Source organism: Meles meles, chromosome X (assembly GCF_922984935.1).
Source record: "Meles meles chromosome X, mMelMel3.1 paternal haplotype, whole genome shotgun sequence".
Taxonomy (NCBI): Eukaryota; Metazoa; Chordata; class Mammalia; order Carnivora; family Mustelidae; genus Meles; species Meles meles.
In genome coordinates, this window is record NC_060087.1 from 4,433,580 (window position 1) to 4,454,036 (window position 20,457).

Sequence of the window (20,457 nt, forward strand, 5' to 3'; positions counted from 1 at the left end):
ACAATTGTGGGGGTTTTTTTGTCCTTTTAAAAAAATTTTTATTAAGTTTTTAATTTTAATTCCAAACAGGTACTTGCTTTTGTGCATTTCCGATGGGGGTGTATGAGCAGAAACAAACATTTCCCCTTCTTCCCTTCGTAGGTTCTTTTGGCCATTCTATTAATGACATTGGCATAAGACCGATAAACAGGAGAAAAATTTAATTTCATACATACAGAGACATGTGGGGCTCCCTGATAGGCCGTTTCAGCGTATGTACCATCCTGAGCTCAGGAGAAAGGGGTCAGGGTCTGGGGTTTCACAGGAGGGGAAGGGAATTCGCAGGTAGAGCAGGTGTTTGGTGAGGGTCACAGGGAGAGATCTGAACACATCGGCCCGGCCAAGCTCCCCGAGCCTCCTCCAGTCCGCCCAGACTCGGTGCATCTCTCTGATGATAGCTGCCTTCCTGGACCAGCCTCTCTGTCTAACTTCTCCCAGGCAGGGAAGGGGGAGGTAAATGGCGCGTCCTGAATCTTTTGGGCGTTGAATGTCTTCTGCTCACTGTTGTGTCCGAGTTTTCGCATCCGAGAGACCACCAAGGAGCCACGCACGATGCAATCACACGAGGGTTTATTGGACAAGCTTAAGCTTGGGCCCAAGTATACCCCACAAAGCGGAGTAGGGACTTGGACCCCGAACCGGATTACAGTCGGAGTTTTTAAAGGCAGAGTGGGGGTGGACTTGGCCGTAGATAATTGGGCCACGACTGCCGGCTCAGCAGTAAGTGAGGACAAAGGGGATGTTCAGAAGGGCTCTCAGGGTAGAAAAGACTGTCAGGATATTGGAGGCCTGGTTACTATCAAGCCAAGGCCGTTTTCCCTCTAATGAGGCACTACCATGACGACAATTGGGAGTGTCCTGGTGGAATGTCACATTCCTGCTATCAAGCGTCCTTGTTAGTGAGATTTAGGTTTAGAAGAAATTCAACTTTATTTAGTTATCCTTCTACCTCAGCCTCCTTCAGTTTTGTTTATGGAGGGGAGGGTGATGTTAGGGCTTGAGGAACTGAGTTATGTGCCTCTGGAAATTGGGCTATTGATAAGGTAACTTCTTTGTCGTTAATCTCAAGGACATTCATAAACCAAGGGAGACTCCTGCCTTGCAGGATTGTTATCTCTGCAAGTTAACTGTTTGTTTCTCTTTTAGGGCAGCCAGGGATGCCTGAGGACTGTCACACATACTGCTGAGGGGAGGGGAGCGGGTGGAGAGGGGTGCAGGGTGCCAGCTTTGCGTTGCCAAGACGGCTGTACTTCTGTTCACGCTGAACCTGAGGTGGGATGGCCTGAATTGCCTCGGCCTCCACACTCACAACAATACACGTGCCCAAGTGGCCCATTTGGGGAAGGCTGGTGCTGAACCCCTCCAGGGGAAATGGTGAGAGTAAAAATAATTATTTTGCATCCAAGGGTTGAGTTTCTTAAGAGTAATATTATTTTTATCAAAAACATCCTTTCAACATTTTGCATCCCTGAAGAGCCCATACAAATGTATATACACTTATATACATATGGATACATACGCACGTAGACATTTATGCACGCATACACCTGTGTACGGCAGCCTCACATTGGAACTTGGGAGGGTCCTTTCCTGCGGCCTGGGGATTTTCCCTGTACTTTACTGCAAATGCTCCTTTGGGGAGGGGACACACTCCCTACCTTCAGCCAAACAGATCCTTCTGCAGAGCCCTTCCATCACAGGTGAGTGCGTTTGGAGGCGGGTGACCAAGAAGGTGCAGAACCCCACCCACTCCCCCGTGGTCATTTGCCCTCCAAATACGACTTTCTCACGTGTTAGTGTCTGCACACCAGGGGGCTGGGAGGGATCATTTTTGGTGGCTGAATGCAGACCGTCCGCCTGGACCGACCTCATCTTGCAGTGGTGGCTTCCGTACTGATTGATGGTGTCATGCCTCGCCTATCCCCTAGCCTCGTCTTTCTGCTTTAAGGAAGGCGGGTGATAACCCGGAGTCTATGGTGAGGATTGGGTGTGAGCCCACCCTGTGACTCAGTTGCACATGGGGCACTTTTTTTTTTTCAGCGTAACAGTATTCATCGTTTTTGCACCACACCCAGTGCTCCATGCAATACGTTCCACCCCCATTACCCACCACTTGGTTCCCCCAACCTCCCACCTCCCGCCCCTTCAAAACCCTCAGGTTGTTTTTCAGAGTCCACAGTCTCTCATGGTTCATCTCCCCTTCCAGTTTCCCTCAACTCCCTTCTCCTCTCCATCTCCCCATGTCCTCCATGTTCTTTGTTATGCTCCACAAGTAAGTGAGACCATAAGATACTTGACTCTCTCTGCTTGACTTATTTCGCTCAGCATAATCTCTTCCAGTCCCGTCCATGTTGCTACAAAAGTTGGGTATTCATCCTTTCTGATGGAGGCATAATACTCCATCGTGTATATGGACCACATCTTCCTTATCCATTCATCCGTTGAAGGGCATCTTGGTTCTTTCCACAGTTTGGCGACCGTGGCCATTGCTGCTATAAACATTGGGGTACAGATGGCTCTTCTTTTCACTACATCTGTATCTTTGGGGTAAATACCCAGCAGTGCAATTGCAGGGTCCTAGGGAAGCTCTATTCTTAATTTCTTGAGGATCTCCACACTGTTCTCCAAAGTGGCTGCACCAACTTCCATTCCCACCAACAGTGTAAGAGAGTTCCCCTTTCTCCACATCCTCTCCAACACCCGTTGTTTCCTGTCTTGCTAATTTTGGCCATTCGAACTGGTGTCAGGTGGTATCTCAATAAGGTTTTAATTTGAATCTCCCTGATGGCTAGTGATGATGAACATTTTTTCATGTGAATGATAGCCATTTGTATGTCTTCGTTGGAGAAGTGCCTGTTCATCTTCTGCCCATTTTTTGATATGATTATCTGTTTTGTGTGTGTTGAGTTTGAGGAGTTCTTTATAGATCCTGGACATGGGGCACTTTTGAGAGTGTAAAGGAGGTGTTAATAATGAGGACAGTGAGCACGGCACTTAGCCTGGGGTGGCGTCTGAAACACCCTTGTGCGGGGCCCACGCTCCTGCAGGTGCTGGCCCAACTCTCAGCTCCTCTTGGTCTGTATCACCATCCTTGATGTACCTGGTATACAGCTGGCGTACTATAAATGCTACTGACATCCTTTCCACCTCAGCACGTTAAGGTTTTCAAGTCACGTTGTTCCTGATGGCTTGCAGAGGATGCCCAGGGCAACATTGGGAACTCAGGCAGATTTATTTCCGTCTTTCCTCTTTTCGCCTTCCCACAGACGCAGCCCCCACCCCCGAGTCTTGCATGAACTCACGTGACCTTACGCTCTCCAGATCTCGCCGTCGAAACCTCCTGTCTAGAAAGAAGGCCTTCATGTCTGTGTGCTGTAAAGGGAATCTGAGCCAGTACCGTCCTTCTCTGATGGTTTTCCGTGGGTCCTCCTGGCTCGTGGAAGGCAGGAAGGCGGCTTACACATCGGGGGGTAACGGTGGAGAGAAACATGGGTTTTGTGGAGGCAGGTGAACCAGAGTTCAGTTCATGGTTTCCCCTCTTGGACTCCTGGGTGGGTGAGCTCAGGGCTTTCTTTCTTTTTTTTTTTTTTAAAGATTTTTGTTTTTTTTATTATTTATTTGACAGACAGAAATCACAAGCAGGCAGAGAGGCAGGCAGAGAGAGATGCAGGGAAGCAGGCTCCCTGCTGAGCAGAGAGCCCGATCCGGGGCTCGATCCCAGGACCCTGAGACCATGATCTGAGCTGAAGGCAGAGGCTTTAACCCACTAAGCCACCCAGGCGCCCCAGCTCAGGGCTTTCTGGAGCAGACAGAGAAAGAACGCTGCCCTGAGATGGGGTGAGAGAGGTGAGCGGCATTGTGACCTTCCGGGATTCCTCCCTGTTGTCCTCTCTGTGCCCCCCCCCCACTCCGTTCTCCTCCCTGGAGGAAGCCCCATCGGGACTCCATCAACAGGCCGTCTTTCTTCTGGCTTTGGTGTGTGCCACTAAGGGAAGATACGGCATCCGGAAGGGGAGGGGACTAGGGTTGAGGTTTTCATCCAAGCCCTTCTTCCTCCCATAAAGGTCTGCAAAGGAAGGACTGAGTTCTGGACTGGGGTCTCTGCCCCCATCAAGGGCCCTTGTAGTCTCTGGGGACCACTCTCTTCGCTTTGGCCATCAGGCCAGGACTGTCCCCCTTGGCTTCCCTAGTCCTACCCATACCCCTGTCAGCCTTTTAGTGAACATCCATAGTTTTCTTATTTTGTATGAGTCTTTTCTTTCCTGCTGGGATGTCTGACTGCTTCTGGGTTCCTCCTGGTGCCCCCAGGAAAACGGCAGCTCATCTGTAGACCCCAGAGGCCATCCTTGGTAGCTCCAGACAGAGCAAATGCTGCTCCTTGGAAAGGGTTCCAGCTCTGCCTGGGCAAGACCCCCACCCCTGCCCCCCAAGACAAGCTGGTGTCGTGGCGACACATGGAGAGCCGGGAAGGAGAGACTTTTATCCAGAGGCGTTCTTTCAAGGGGGAAAACATATTTGTCATGAGGTCTGCACAGTTTCAAAGCTTAGGCAAAAAGGATTTTGCTTGTGTAAGGGGAAGTAGACAAAGCAGGGGGAAGTGGGCGTGGGAAGCAGGGCCATCAGGGTGACGTGATAGGGCAATGGCTCTGAGGCAGGTTTCCCCTGGGGCCAGGCTGTCCCCAGGAAGAGCTGTCTGATGGCTCAAGCTGAGAGTGCAAAGCCCCGGGGGCAAGACAGAAGCTGAACCAAAGTCTGACCAGTGTTTTCTTTGATTGATGAGTGGGGACAGGCCATTCTGTGAAGCGTTTGAGACAATGAAGGGGGATTCGGTGGGTCTGTGTCTGGCTTTGTCCAGGGTTGTCTGGGGGGACATCCAGAAATCCTGTCTGGGTCATTCGAGGAAAGGAGACGCTTTGCAGTCAGCCTTATTCCAAAACAGCGTGAGTGGGTGTATTTCTTAACCGTCCGTGTCTTCCAGGATCCCAGGGCTTGCGTGAAACCAAACGTTGTTCGTGAACCAAACGACCTTTTCTTCTATTCACTGCGGCTGAGTTCCAAGGCAGGCAGTGTCCCCAGGGTGCTTGCCTGTGTCTCTATCCCAGGATCTGCTGGCCAAGCTCTTACAGCCGAGCCGGACTGTGCTTGAGGACACATTGGTAGGGGATGTCAGGACTTGGCTGGGGAGGCCCCGTCTCCAGGGAGAACATTCCTGCCAGGAATGTACTCATTCACCTCCCGCTGATGCAAGAAGCAAAGAGGAGGGGACGTGAGTGGCGGTGCTGTCTCCTCGCCAGCGGCCGCATCCCTGCTGGCGAGAAGCCTTGCCCGTAAACATGTCTTGCCGTGGGTGTGCTCGTGGCTTTCTACCTTGAAGCCCATGGCACCGACCTGCGTCTGGGATGCCCTCCTAAGACGTCCTGTCCCACACCCGTGTTTGAAATCTGTTGTTGCTTGGTGATTTCCATTGATTATAATGATTTTCTGGGATGCTTAGCAAGGGGCGGTTTAGAAGGGGTTATCCATGGGGCTAAGTAGTGAGATGCAAATCGCTTTTACGGCTGTTTCCAAACATTGAAATGACCCGTAATTAAATCATGTTGCCAAATTATTTCTTAATTATCGTCTTCGCACTGAGTTTATTTCATCGAGAGATCTCACGCGCCGTGTAACGGGCCGAGCACGGAGCATCACAGACGGATGCCTCGCAGAGAACCACGTGAGCGCGCATCTCCTTGGGTTTCCTCTCTCAGCGGGTCGGGTTTCGTGTTTCTCTTCCTGCTCGGATTGATCTTTGATGCTGAGTTTGCGCACGGGCTGACCGCATCTGCAGGCCAGGAAGGATGATAGCCGTCCCGTTGTTGAAATTCCCCGCTTCTCCACCAGGTTGTCCCTCCCACGATGGCCCCGGCAGATGGGTTTTTCAATCTGTGCCCGCTCGTGGCTGGGGAAAGGCCAGGTGACAGCTGATCGATTCGTGATCTGAGGATAGCGTGTCCTTTGGACATGGTCCTGGCTCTGAGACAACGGCTAAGTCGTTTCTCTCTTTGGCACACGGTTTCTCAAGCAAATGTAAATTAAGCACTTTGGGTGCCTTCTGTGTATGGGGTGAAAGGCGAGTGATTCCTGAGCAGTCACGTTTGCAGAACGGGGAGCGCTGTCTGTGCCCTCCGGGTCCTATCTGCCTGCATGTCCACCAGCCTCAGCTGGAGACGTCTGTCTCTCCCTGCTCGAGAGCGGTGATACCAACTGAACGATGCTATTTCAGCTGTGGTCCGACGTGGGCAGAGTTGGCTGGAACGTCTCTTCTTTGTCTTGGAAAGATCTTCTATAACATATGCTGAAGGAGCGCTAAGTTTAGCCCTTAGGGACCCAGTCACTGGGTCGGTCACCGAGCTCACGCTCACGCTTTCATCGGCCAGCATCTTCGTCACGCGACTCGCGGTGCGCTCACACCTTCTTGACGCCGGCATCCTCCGGCCATCGATGATACTTGTTAGGCTTACGGGCATCCTTCTGAGACCGTCCTCTCTTCCCAGACACACACTGTCCCCCCGTGTTGGATGTGTGTTCTCCTAGCATGATCACACTGATCGTTGGTGTCCGTCTCTAGGAGAGCTGACTCATGCTGGCCATCGTCACACACCTTCCCACTGGCCGTGCCTGTTGTATGAGCCAGCACTCTCCTGCAGGTCCCGTTCTGCCAGCCTGCAGAGCCATAGGGACCACAGCATGGGCCATCCAGATCCCTGGCTAGCAGGACTCTTTGGTCTGCCGTGGACACCAGCGCGACTGAAGAGGTCTGGTGCCATGGCCTCCCAGGAGCCGAGACCTGCCTTGTTCCCAGCCAGCCCAGGACGGGGCCAAACTTCAGTCCCTAGTAAGGTCAGCATGCTGTGTGACTACACTGGGCGTCCGGTGTCTGCATTTGGACAGGCACCACGTGAGGAAACAAGGAAATGGCATTATTTGCTCACAAAGTAGAATTGGGTTCTGTTGTCAAGTATCACGGTGTTGCTGTTTGAACTTGGATACTCTCGGTTTTTTGTGGTTACAGCCGTCTATCCGCAAGTGATAATTAGCTTTCGGTGTGAGGAAACTCAGCCTGTAAAGCTGTGCGCCAAGGGCATGTCTGACTTTAAAGACGTTTGGACGTGAGAAGCTCCAGTTTGGACACTGCTGGTGGGACTGAGCGCAGACAGCGTAGATCCTTGGGGGACACGCGGCCTCGGCTGAAGATGCGGTATCTTGAGTCTCATGGAAGACAATGCTTAACCCAGAGGCACTTACCATCGTTAGGTGTCTCGCACTATGTACGGTTCCATGGTGTTGCTCGTCTGAGAGCAGAGATCTGTACCCTAAATGCTGGGCCTGCAGGACACGTACCGTGAACACCCACCTCCCTGTCCCCCTCTGACTGTCTGTTTCAGCTTCTTATTCCGAAGATTGGACCTCCTTTTATAGTTATATCAAAACTGATTTTCAGCTGAACACAATTTTGAGTGGCTTCCACTTAATCTTATTAAAGGCTAGACAAAGTCTACAGACGTTTCTGCAGAAGTTACCACCAGTGGAAGAGAGTAGACACACTTGGATTGTTTTAAAAATCCTTTAACATACTTATCATTATTACAGATATTTTAGATGTGGTGTCTGATCATTTTATATATTTTTTTAAGATTTTATTTATTTGACAGAGAGAGAGAGAGAGTGCACCCTTGAGCAGGGGCAGAGGTAGAGGAGGAAGCAGGCTCCCCGCTTAGCAAGGAACCTGACGTGGGACTCGATTCCAGGACCCTGGGATCATGACCTGAGCTGAAGGCAGGTGCTTAACTAACGGAGCCACCCAGGCATCCCAGGGTCTGATCATTTTAATGTTTGTGCATCTCGTACTACTTCCCACGGTGTATGTGTACCTAACGTAGATGTGTGTACTTATATATACGTGTCTGTGTACATATATAGGTTTTTTCCTAATGGCAGACATCGAGTCTAAGTGACCGAGTGGACACGTAAGTTCAGTATTCGCCCCCAGACAACATCACAGGCCTTTGTCCATCTGGCCCCTTGTGTGAACGGCTCTGTTGGTCCTGTGCTGTTTGCTAAGCTCGGATTAGGTCCAGCTCCCTGTGGCTTCCAATGCTCTATGGGGAGATCCACACTCTCCTTTCCACAGAGCTTGGGGTCTGACACCAGGGAGGCTTGGAGGACTGTGCTCTGGGCTACGGTCCACTGGCTGCATGGGTTCCCCTCTTCTCCCCGTTCCATCCACCAGTGCTGGAAGCAGACAGGGTCTCCCATGTAGGAAGTTCCATCCCATCCTGGTTTAGTGCCTGTGCCTCTCAGTGCATGCCCCGCTTGCAGATGGGTTATTAAAACACTGGGCTTTAACGGAGAGCATGAGACGTGTAGCTGGTGTGCGAGGGCATTGGGCAGTTCCTCACCAAGGTAAACCGGCTCTCCGTACCACACAGCCATCCCACTCCTGGGATTATAACCCCAAAGAACTGGAAACAGATGTTCAACAAACCTGCACATGAATGTTCATGGCAACACTGGTCTGAAAGACACCCGTAAACCAGAAGCCCTGCGAATGTCCACCACACGGTACCTGAGTCCGTGTCTGTGCACTGTCCAGAAGAGGCACGTCCTTGGAGAGAGCAGATTCGTGCTTGCCAAGGGCGAGCAGGAGGGAGAGCTGGGGAATGGGAGTGTGCTGGATGCAGACTTTGCTTTGGGGCTGCCGAGACGTTCTGGGAGCAGGTGCGGGTGGTGCTTAGACCATACATCGAACGTTCTCACGACGACTGCATTGGACACTTTACGGTGGTTTCAATGGTGGCGTGGATGTCATGTGAATCGTACCATCTGCCCTCATGCACAGAGTTACATGGGAAACGAAAAATGTTCCGCATTCTGCTTGGAGATCCTGCAGGCAATATCCATATGCTTATAGTCACTACCAAAACTGGGAGAGATGGTGTGAGAGTGTGTGTGTTGGGGTGGGGACGCCCCCCTCTCCATCGTCCCTGCAAAGATGGCTGGGCTGATGATCATTTTTCTGAGATGCGTCTCACGGACCAGTTGAGTAGGTTGCTGAAGGGTGAGGTTCCCACAGGCAGCTGGCTGGCCATGCCCTTAGTGGGAATGGCCTGGTTGTCCTGAGCCATCGTTGTCTTGTTCCCTAATCTGGTTGTGACAGTGGTCATGCCTGGCCCCGCTCCCTAGTAGCTAAGATCATGTTCCTCTTTCTCATCTCGAGTCACTGCCCAGCAGAATGTTCCTCACCCCAATAAACACAGCTTTAGAAGGATGCCTGGGTGGCTCAGTGGGTTAAGCCTCTGCCTTCGGCTCAGGTCATGATCCCGGGGTCCTGGGATTGAGCCTTGCATTGGGCTCTCTGCTCAGCAGGGAGCCTGCTTCCTCCTCTCTTTCTGCCTGCCTCTCTGCCTACTTGTGCTCTCTGTCAAATAAATAAAATCTTAAAAAATTAAAAAAAAAAAAACAGCTTTAGTACCCCTGAACAAACAGCCCCAGAGGCCTTCTGACATTACAGCCCCGATGACCATACCAGAACGTAAAGAAAGCAACTCTTCTTCGTTTCCCTTTTCTCCTTCAGACCTCCTGCAATGCTCTGTCTTCTCTCCTGTTAAATTTGCTGGCCGTTCTCTCTGATTGCCTGTGACGTAGGTCAGCTCCTTCACCGTGAATGTCAGAAATCACAAGTGTTAGAAAGCTGGACTCGGGGTGCTCACGGGGATTCTGGCCAGGGGGTCCAGAAACATGCAGATAACCCCCGACATGCACCGACCCAGGCTCTGTGTCTTCCTGGGAGGCCTCCAGGAAAGCCCTGTGTCCAGCAGGGACCTCCTTAGGCAGAGTTATGTTTTCTTATCTGCTCCAGCACCAAACTCCGAAGAATTCTAGCAGCCTAGACTGGGATCTGCCGAGAGCTTCCGTGCTGCGTAGACCACACAGGCAGCCTCACTTTGTCCCATGACGCCTCCTCTGTCAGGTTGCTGATACCACCCTGTCCCCAAAGCCCTGCTCCTCCTCATAACATCCCTTTGGAAGCAGGTTGGCCTCTGGTTCCGGCACACGTCTCTTCGTTACAGGGCCCTGACAACCACTGTTTGCAGAGCGTTTACTCTTCTGAGCATAGGACATGCAGGGCTGATGGCCTTATTCTGCACTGGTCATTTCCATTTGCGAAGGAGCTTGTCTGGAAAGTGTGATTGCATCTCAGCTCACACATTGTCCTTTAATGTGGAGAAAAATGTAATTCACCATTAAGATAACCCCTTATCTTACTTATTTCATTTTATTTTCAGTGTTCCAGAATTCATTGTTTATGTACCACACCCAGTGCTCCATGCAATACATACCCTCCACAATACCCACCACCAGGCTTACCCAACCTCCCACACCCCACCCCTTCAAAACCCTCAGGTTGTTTTTCAGAGTCCACAGTCTCTCATGGTTCATCTCCCCTTCCAGTTTCCCTCAACTCCTTCTCCTCTCCATCTCCCCATGTCCTCCATGTTCTTTGTTATGCTCCACAAGTAAGTGAGACCATATGATACTTGACTCTCTCTGCTTGACTTATTTCACTCAGCATAATCTCCTCCAGTCCTGTCCATGTTGCTACAAAAGTTGGGTGTTCATCCTTTCTGATGGAGGCATAATACTCCATTGTGTATATGGACCACATCTTCCTTATCCATTCGTCCGTTGAAGGGCATCTTGGTTCTTTCCACAGTTTGGCAACCGTAGCCATTACTGCTATGAACCTTGGGGTGCAGATGGCCCTTCTTTTCACTACATCTGTATCTTTGGGTAAATACCCAGTAGTGCAATTGCAGGGTCATAGGGAAGCTCTATTTTTAATTTCTTAAGGAATCTCCACACTGTTCTCCAAAGTGGCTGCACTAACTTGCATTCCCACCAACAGTGTAAGAGGGTTCCCCTTTCTCCACATCCTCTCCAACACCCGTTGTTTCCTGTCTTGCTAATTTTGGCCATTCTAACTGGTGTCAGGTGGTATCTCAATGTGGTTTTAATTTGAATCTCCCTGATGGCTAGTGATGATGAACACTTTTTCATGTGCCTATTAGCCATCTGTATGTCTTCTTTGAAGAAGTTTCTGTTCTTGACTTGTACCCGTTTTTTAACCTGATTATTTGTTTTTTGGCTGTTGAGTTTGAGGAGTTCTTTATCTTAAAGGCAATCCACTCCTTATAAAATATACATTCCACAAAATGGCACTGTATCAAAGCTCCATGGCATTAAATGTTTTCTGGGGCGATATTGTAAGTAAATATTTGCTTATGATAATTATGAGTTTTTATTTACACAGTGGGGGAACTGATAATCCTCTTTTGTCTTAAGAGCAGGCCGTGAGATGTGAACATCTAGCTACAAGACACTAAGCCATCTCGAATGAAAATAATGAATCAGGAGCCATAAAAATGTGTCCTGTACCCTTTGGGATAATGTTGAAGTATTAACTTTTACAAGGCTCTGATATTCACAGACATTTCAGTGTCCTACTAGAAGGTGATGCACACCTGTATTTGGGTTGTACATAAATGTCTTACATGCAGGGACGTGGATAGCAGCGTACATGTTGTTAGCGTGTGCATGACAAAGATATTTCACAATGTGTACTTCTTCACAAATCGTAGTCCTGCGAAGAGCTCTGAAGAATTGCATAACCGGGGCCAGGAGTCCAGGAATGCAGTCATTCCTGGTTAGCTGTTTTCTGTACTTTGTCTTTTAGAATTACATCATCGCAGTCAACAGATGAATGGCTGTGGGGACGCCGGGGGGCTCAGTCAGTTCCGTGTCTGCCTTCAGTTCAGGTCATGATCTCAAGGTCCTGGGATCGAGCTCCGCATTGGTCTCCCTGCTTCTTCCTCTCCCTCTGCTGTCCCCCTACTTGTGCGCACTTGCTCTCTCTCAAGTAAAGAAATAAATCCTTAAAAAATTATATGAGTGGATGAAGAAAATGTGGTCCATCGACCGAGTGGAATATTATTCAGCCTTAAAAAGGAAGGATATACTGACCCGCGCTACCACGTGGATGAACCTTAGGACAGGATGCCAGACACAGAAGGACACATCCTGTATGATTGCAGTCCCATGAGGTACTTGGAGTAGTGAGATGCAGGGAGACCGAGAGGGGCAGCGTGGGTATCAGGCGCTGGGAGAGGGGACACGGGGATTCAGTGCTCCGTGGGGACAGAGATTCAGTTTTACAATGCAACAAGCATTCTGGAGATGGACGGCGGTGATGGTTGGCCAGCAGCTGTGAACAGAGTTAGTAGCACTGAGCTGTACAGTGAGAAATGTTTACGTGGGTGAGTTTTATTTTGATCTTTACCACAATTAAAACTCATTTAACAACTCCGTAATCGGTCATAAAATACTCAACGCAGCCATGCATAAAGTAAAATAGAATGCTCCTTGCAGCCACAACTTGCCCCTTGGTGGTACCACGTGGCTAGGCCCCTCTTGGCACAGTTCTCAGTGAACGGATTTGGGTTCCAAGAGTACTGGACTAGGAGCCATTCATTCCATCAGTCACTTGCCACACGTCCTTGAGCTGGTAATATCACCGGTCAGGTTGACTCCACGTCTGTATCATGGGAGTCATCCCAGAGCCTGCAATGCCAGTTGCTGGATGTGAAGGGTGGTCCCGGGTTGCTGGACGTGGAGGGTGGTTTCCGGTTGCTGGTCGTGGGGGGTGGTTTCCGGTTGCTGGTCATGGGGGGTGGTCCCCGGTTGCTGGACGTGGAGGGTGGTCTCTGGTTACTGGACGTGGAGGGTGGTCTCTGGTTACTGGACATGGAGGATGGTCTCCGGTTGCTGGACATAGAGAATGGTCCCTGGTTGCTGGACGTTGGGGGTGGTCTCCGTTTGCTGAACATGGAGGGTGGTTTCTGGTTGCTGGACGTAGAGGGTGGTCTCTGGTTGCTGGATGTGGGGGATGGTTTCCAGTTGCTGGTTGTGGGGGGTGGTTTCCGGTTGCTGGATGTGGGGGATGGTTTCTGGTTGCTGGATGTAGAGAATGGTCCCTGGTTGCTGGACATTGGGGGTAGTCTCCATTTGCTGGACATGGAGGGTGGTCTCCAGTTGCTGGATGTACAGGGTGGTCTCTGGTTGCTGGATGTGGGGGATGGTTTCCAGTTGCTGGTTGTGGGGGGTGGTTTCCGGTTGCTGGATGTGGGGGATGGTTTCCGGTTGCTGGATGTAGAGAATGGTCCCTGGTTGCTGGACATTGGGGGTAGTCTCCATTTGCTGGACATGGAGGGTGGTCTCCAGTTGCTGGACGTACAGGGTGGTCTCTTGTTGCTGGATGTGGGGGATGGCTTCCAGTTGCTGGTCGTGGGGGGTGGTTTCCGGTTGCTGGACGTGGGGGATGGTTTCCGGTTGCTGGACGTAGAGAATGGTCCCTGGTTGCTGGACATCGGGGGTGGTCTCCGGTTGCTAGACGTGGAGGTTGGTCTCTGGTTTCTGGACGTACAGGGTGGTGTCAAGTTGCTGAACGTAGAGGGTGGTCTCTGTAACAAGGTACCTGGCAGCTAACTGTCTGATACAGACTGAAAGGTGGGTGTTGTCACTGTGGCTTTGCCCACTGGTTCCTGTCTATGCCGCCGTGTCTCCTTCTGATGCCTCTTGCTCTTGCTGTGGCTTTCCTCACTGGCGTGGACTTGGTACTTCCCAGTTGCTCTGAACTCCAGGGGACAGAGGGGCTCCCCTTCAGTGGGCTTGCCCGGTTGATGGAGGAGACTACAGGACTATTACCACGTTTCCTGAGGAACTCCCCCTCCCGGACCGGGCTGGGAGGGGTCTGATCTCATGACCAGCTCAGTCTCATGACCATCTCAGTCACATTGGTGTGATGGAGCACCTGCCTCTTAGCATTTCTCCGTGTCAGCCGGAATGCTCAGCCTTGCCGAGGAACCAAATACAGTTGAGGCAGCCGGATGTTGACCTAGACAATGCGGGGAAATGCTTTTCCGAAACTCAGACATCACAGGGTCTTAGGCTCCTCAGACTCTGGTTTTTATAATTTTCATGGAATATTTTGCTTCGTGCAGGTGCTTTCAGAGGTTTACCCCTGTCCTCTCAAATCGGAAGACAATATGGAGTCAGATCCAGGCAGACTTAGGGAAAAACCATCAGGTTTTGGGAACGTAAATATTACAGGCGCTTAGACGTGGTAGGAGCGCTGGTGTTGTCCAGCCGTAGACACAGGTGTGCAGAGATCGAGCTCCTCGGTTGCATGTCGGACGGTGAGGAACGTCACCAGGAATTTGGGAAGCGTCGTGGCTGGGCTCCCTGTATGCCTCCCTCTTACTGGTGTCCTGGAGCGTCAGCCTTACAAGCAAAAGAGGCAGAGAAGTCAGCGGGAGCCAGGCGGGTTTCCCCGTTTCCGAACTGAGTGTTTCCCCGAGCTGTCTGAAGATTTCAATTGTAAACAAGGAGGTTAAGACCTAATTTTTCAAATAGCTTTCATAATTAATGCTCTGACACTAATATAATGAGCTTAGTTGTAGCATGAGTAGTTGAGTGTGTGGACATGTGCAAAGACCCGAGCGCCGTCTCCTGCGGCAGAGTCCATAAAAACAGCGATTTGTTGAATAAGTAAAACGTGAATATTTTAGAAGAATTGCAAGCAATTTCTTGTTTTTTATTAAAGTCCCCTTGGCACACAGCGTTGCCTTAGAAAAGTCACAATTTAAAGAGCTATTTAAATCTATAGAAACACCTACCTGTTTTAACACATATTCAGATAGGTTTTTGCTGTCCTGATGTCAGATGGTTTTTATGGTTTTAAAACAGGACATCTGTTTAGGTAACCCTTTGTTAACCAATTTCATGAGTCAAGAAATGTATTACATATAGTTTTAAACTATACTACATATAGTTTAAATGGAATAGAATTGCCTTTGTTCTAAAAAAAGTATGGCTTGTAATGTAGGGTTTTCTCTATTTTCAATCTGCCTTTTTTCCCATTGAGCAAAGAGATCGGGAACATTTTTGTTGCCATGGTGAAGTTTCTGTGATGTAAGCATCGTGTTAATTTTTCTTTAATGAACAAATTTAATGTAATTACATCTCCAGTTACAAAAATGTTCTTTTGTTTCTCTCCCTCATAATAGCTCTGTTTTAGGAATACCTACTTCCTCCCGAAAGTGTTTTCGTGCTTTTTTGCCAAATTAGGATTGTTCAGAAAAATAATTTAATTTCCGAAGGAGGGAAATTATGCTGTTTTTCAGAAGTTAATGTACCATACTCATGGTTTGGAGTAGAGCATTTTCATTTATATTTTAAGTACTTTTATCAACTAACTGTGTTTTAATAGTTGGAAACATCTTTATAAATGCCCATGCTCGTGGGGAAAAAAATAAGTTCTGGTTACTTCAGACAGTAGTCGTTTATATGCAGAGAGATTCTGAATGGCTGTTAACAGACTGACATTTTCTAGCAGTTTTCACTGGGGCGGGTGATCTTTGTCAGCCGAGGTCTGGCTGTATCTACCGCAGGCACGTTGTGGAGGTCCAGTTAATGACAGAAAGTCACAGCGAGGTAACCAAACCCAGCCATTCTGTGATTCGCAAATTAATACCCTGTAGATACTAATAGTTATTAAAGGGCTTTGATCCTACAAAGTTTAATTCTAATTTAAGGAACAGAAAAGGTCTGCACCTGAACTAAGCCTCTCAGCAAAATGCACAGAAAACTGGAATGGATTTTTCCAGTCACGGATCCTTATTGTGGCAACGTCTCAGCGTGAAGCCGATGTAATCTCAAGCCCCAGACGTTTTCTGTCTTCATTGTTCTCGCAAAGCTAATGGCCACCATGTCTTTCCAGAGAGCAAGGCTGACATCTCATTGACCGCTCTCTCTCCCTCTGACGCCTCCTATCCAGTTAATTACCTGTGGGTATGAATTGCATCTCAGATCAGTCCTGTTGTTCTGCCCCACCTGCCCCCAGCTGGTCTGGGTAGCAGCATCTCTGTGGCATCATGGCCCACCGGGCCCACATTGCGTCCCAACTCTGCCAGAGTCCCTCCGTCAAAGAGCGGCAGAATGATGGGGCATGCACGTCACCCCCAGATTAAATTCCGCGGCGTCTGCCCGTCATGTCCTGGGCGGGCTGACAGTGCTGTGGTCCTTTTCTGATCCCTGCTCTTCCAGGAGGCTCTCTCCATCTCACAGTGAGAGTCTTGCATGGAGGAAACATAGACCAGAGCAATGGCGTGTGGCCGTAGGAACGCTGTGCCTTCAGACATTCCTGGGGCAGCACGGGGAAAAGAATGTGGAGGGAAACCCGTCACCTGAGTGGTTCTCTGCATAGTGGCTGCTCTGTTTTCTCTCTGTACCTTCAGAATAAAAGCAAAAATGCAACAATACAACATTGATTTGAAAAAAAAAAAAAAAAAAAGAATTTTGATTTTCATGTCTAGTAAAAGCCGGGTGGGCCAAAGTAAGTTTCAAAAGAGCTGGATTTGGGGTAGAACTTTAAGACTGCCACAGAGCCTGGATTTTGCTTCATTTAATCTCTGTCAACCATATCCCTCTGGGCTGCCGTAAGTCCATTTTTCATTCCCGGTATTTTCAACTTTCAGCCATAAAACAGAAATTCATTCTTCACGTGGTTGGTGAGCTGAGCCGTGTGTCTTTAAATTACTTACATAAATTCTGACTGCTCATTGCTAATGAAGCCGGTTCTTAAAATAAGCGCAGCATGGCCTTTGAGCCCCTGCCATGGAAAGTCTTTGCAGGTCCTCATTAATGCAGTGGAATTTCCCATCCAAAGCTCTTGGACTTTGTATTAGTTTCTGCTTCTGTGGAACAGGTGAGTGTAAAAGTCAGCAGCTCAAAGCAACGTGTTTGTTATTTCAGAGTGTCTGTGGGTTAGAAATCCGACACAATGTAGCTGCTGCTTTGGGATCAAGGTGCCGTCCAGGGCAGTGGTCTTATCCGAAGGTTCCATTCCCAAGCTCATTCCAGTGGTTGTGGGTGTGATTCTGTTCCTTGTAGGTGGTCAGCATGGGGAACTCGTGTCCTTGCTGCCTGTTAGCTGCAAGCCTCCCTCAGTTCCTTGCCGTGGCGGGGGCGGGGGGGTCCCTCCAACATAGAGTCTCACTTCATTGAGATCCAGCCAGAGCAGGAGGCTGCTAGCCAGATGGAGGTCGTGATGTAACCACAATGTCAGGTGCTATCCGTTTTCCACATTCAGAACCAGGTTGTGAGTTTCTGCCACATCCAAGGGGACAGGATGGTACAGATGAGGATACCTGAAGGCGATCACCAGGGTCAGGTAGTGCATTGCCACAGTGTGCTTGAAACTCTATTGCTGTCCTTATTACCGTCTACACAGAGTTACAATAGCACCGTGCTGACTACCACTGACAGCCGCTGGCCCGTAGTGATGAGCCCCTTACGCGTTCATAGCGAAGTGTATACTTTTATCTTCTCCATCATATGCCCAAGGTATTGTTAGGATTATCCCCATTGCACATACCAACAGAGAGGCTGAATCACGGTCCCGGGTGTCTCCGCCACCAGGCAGGAGGCCAAGACTGAATTGTCATGTCACTTGCCAAAACCACGTTTGTCACTCCAGTGCTCACTGGGGTGGGTGCCGTGATCCTGTGGATTCCCTCCTTTGGCCAGCCAGGTGCATGTGGGGTCATTCTGTGACACGTGCAACCCTGAAACCATCCCAAGGCTGTCACATACGTTATCTGTCCCGTAAGTGGGTTGAATTGGAACGGATTTGGTTGAACTGTCAGTGACTTTCTCGTCCTCCTAACAGGGGCTGTTTGTCTCATACTGGATTGTCTCGGAGACTTTTTCTTCTTCCTTTTTCTTCTCCTTGTGGGGAGGCGGGGGAATGCCCTTCCTCCCCCACCCCCCAGATTTATTGAGGTCTAAGGGACAAATAAAATTGTGTACATGTGGAATGGAAACGTGATGATTTCCTATCCATATAGATTGTGAAATGATGACCACAAATCAGTTAATTAACAGACGCCTCGACTCACGTATTAGTCACCATTTTGTGCTGTGTGGTGAGAATGTTTACAGTCTACTGTTCCAGGGCGTAGCGAGTGTAGAGCCCAGAATCATTAACTGTAGTCGCCGTGCTGTCCACCGGGTCCACGGGACGTGGTCGTCGTACAACGGAACACGAGTTCCCTTGGGCCAGCTTCCGCAGTGTCTCTGCCCCTAGTGAGCGTTCCGTTCAGTTTCTGTGAGTTCCGCTTCTTTTCCTTTCCCAAGATTGGCCATTTCCTTTCATGCTGCGTGTGTCTCTCTGCGTCTGGCTTCGTATCTTCCTGGTTCATCGCTGTTGTTGCAAATGGCAGCGTTTTCTTCTTTTCATGACTGAGTGATAGTCCATCGTCTGTACAGAGACTACGTCTTCTTCACCCATCTGTTGGCCGCTGCTTGGCTCGTTCCCGAGCCTTGGCTGCTGCGAACAGTGCAGAGAACACGGGAGTGCGGGGGTCTCCGAGATTGTGGTTGTGTGGAAACCCTTTATTTCCACCATGAGGGCTGACTCCCCGTGGCAGACACAGGATCGCAGGGAACGGTGGGTGAGCCCAAGGCACAGGCAGCTTGTGGTTTGTGCCCAAGACCTTGCGGCTTGTGGCCTGACTGGACAGGACCCCTAACTCGTAGTTCTTTCTCCACACTCTGCTTCCCGACAAGCAGGGAGGAGAAGCCGCCAAAGAGAGCATGGAGGGCAGCGTTAGGGATAACCCCGTGACTTCAGTCAGGGCCACGGGTCCCCGCTTTGCTTGTCTTTAGACGAGGGGAGGGCTGGAGAGCAGAGTTTGATTTTTTGAGAAGGGAGGATGCTTGAGAGGGAGAGAGATGCAGGAGGGGGGAGTGGAAGTTGGTGCAGACAGAGAGGAAGGTATCGTTCCAGGTCACCAACGTGTCAGGGGGCTAAGGACCCTGTCTTTTCGTTCCTAGAGGCAGCTGGAGGATGAGTGTTGGGAGACGGGTCTCCCCCGTGAGCAGGGGGACACACCGCAGAGACGGACAGGAGGCAGGTGAAGCCAGGTAAGGAAGCACCGTCAGGGCCCGACATTGTCTTTGAAAGCCTCCCCAGGATTGCTGCGCACGTGCGCGGGACTCGAAAGCTTCTGTGAGCGGTGGGGGCCTGTCCCGGCCAACGGGCATCATCAGTGAGCGTTGAATATACGGCTGTGGGTGCAGAGGAGGAGTTCACGGTGACTCGGTGGGTGGCCGCTGCCAAATCCTCCTGTAGACGCCAGGCTGCTTGCGTGGGCGAGCAGAGGGGGTTGGGGGCAGGTGCAGGACACAGAGATGTTGTGGGTGAGAGCGCGGCCGGCCGACGGAACTCGGCAACTCGCCCTGGGGCCTTTCTGCTGGCGGGGAGCCGCTGAGCATTCTCCGGCCTCGGTCCTGTGCAGGCTGGCCAGCCCTGTGCATGTCAGCGGTCAGCTAAGATCCAGTCCTCGTTGATTTACAGGATAAACCAGTCGTAGTTGTGCCGTACAGGTGAAACGATTGGGGGACGAGTGCCTGCTCCCGGGACTCCTCCGCGTAGGTCACTCGGTACAGGACTAGCCAAAGTACGTACAGGGCCTGTGCCCACTCGCAAGGCTGTGGTGTCCAAGTCGGACGTTGTATCTCTTTATTTTGTGTATGGAGTGATGCGTGAAAAGACAGAGGTGAAGCCGTGACCCTAGGGTTGTGGCTGTTGTCTTCTCGGGGAGGGAACTCCCCCCGTTGAGTGCTTACGGGGACAGGACGTGAGGAACCTGCTCTTTTATGTGCCACCGGTATCGGTTACGGATTTGCAAGGTGTCCAGTCCACGCAGGGCCCCCGGCCGTGCCCATCATCTGCATCCCGTGGGCATCCCTAATGGGTGTCTTCCGTCATCCTGAAGCTGTCCTATGTGGCGGTCCTCATGGTGACAGACGGATGCTCGTCTTCCAATCCTTCTCTTACCCATAAAACCTTCCAGCCCTCTGAAACGCGCTGTCCCATCCTCGTTAATCTCCTGTTCCAGGGAGTTGGAGCGAGGCATGTTAATTCAGCAGAGAAAGAATGTCCACGCTTGGTCTCACACAGCTTCCTGGGGTCCCCGTTTCTCCAGCCACTGCCCCTGTGGGGCCCACAGCTTGGTTAGGGATGAGAGCATCTTCCCTGCCTTCTGTACACACAAATGGTTAGCAGTTTTTGCGCATTTGCTCAGCGATGGTCCGACTGCATTTGCTCGGTCGCAGAGACCGCCTGGTGTCCGAGGGTGTGTTCTGAGAGGGGGGGCGTGCAGACAACACGGCAGTGGGACGCGGCTGGAGACTGATGTTGTGTCTCCACAGGGCAGGGGGCCGAGGTCCTCCCCGGCCAGGGAACCGGGTAAACAG

At 50.6% G+C, this 20,457-nt stretch overlaps 1 protein-coding gene across 5 annotated transcripts in view; it reads left to right on the forward strand.

Annotated features, from left to right (window-relative positions):
• The window catches only part of STS (steroid sulfatase), a 156,808-nt gene that overhangs the window by 57,396 nt on the left and 78,955 nt on the right, over positions 1–20,457 (forward strand). For 2 of the 5 annotated variants that reach the window (XM_045996298.1, XM_045996299.1), the window contains exon 2: positions 19,033–19,122. The exons of the other annotated variants lie outside the window; for them this stretch is intronic. In XM_045996298.1, the coding sequence (XP_045852254.1) occupies positions 19,033–19,122 (90 nt within the window). The remainder of the gene's footprint in view (positions 1–19,032; positions 19,123–20,457) is intronic. 5 annotated transcript variants of the gene reach the window in all.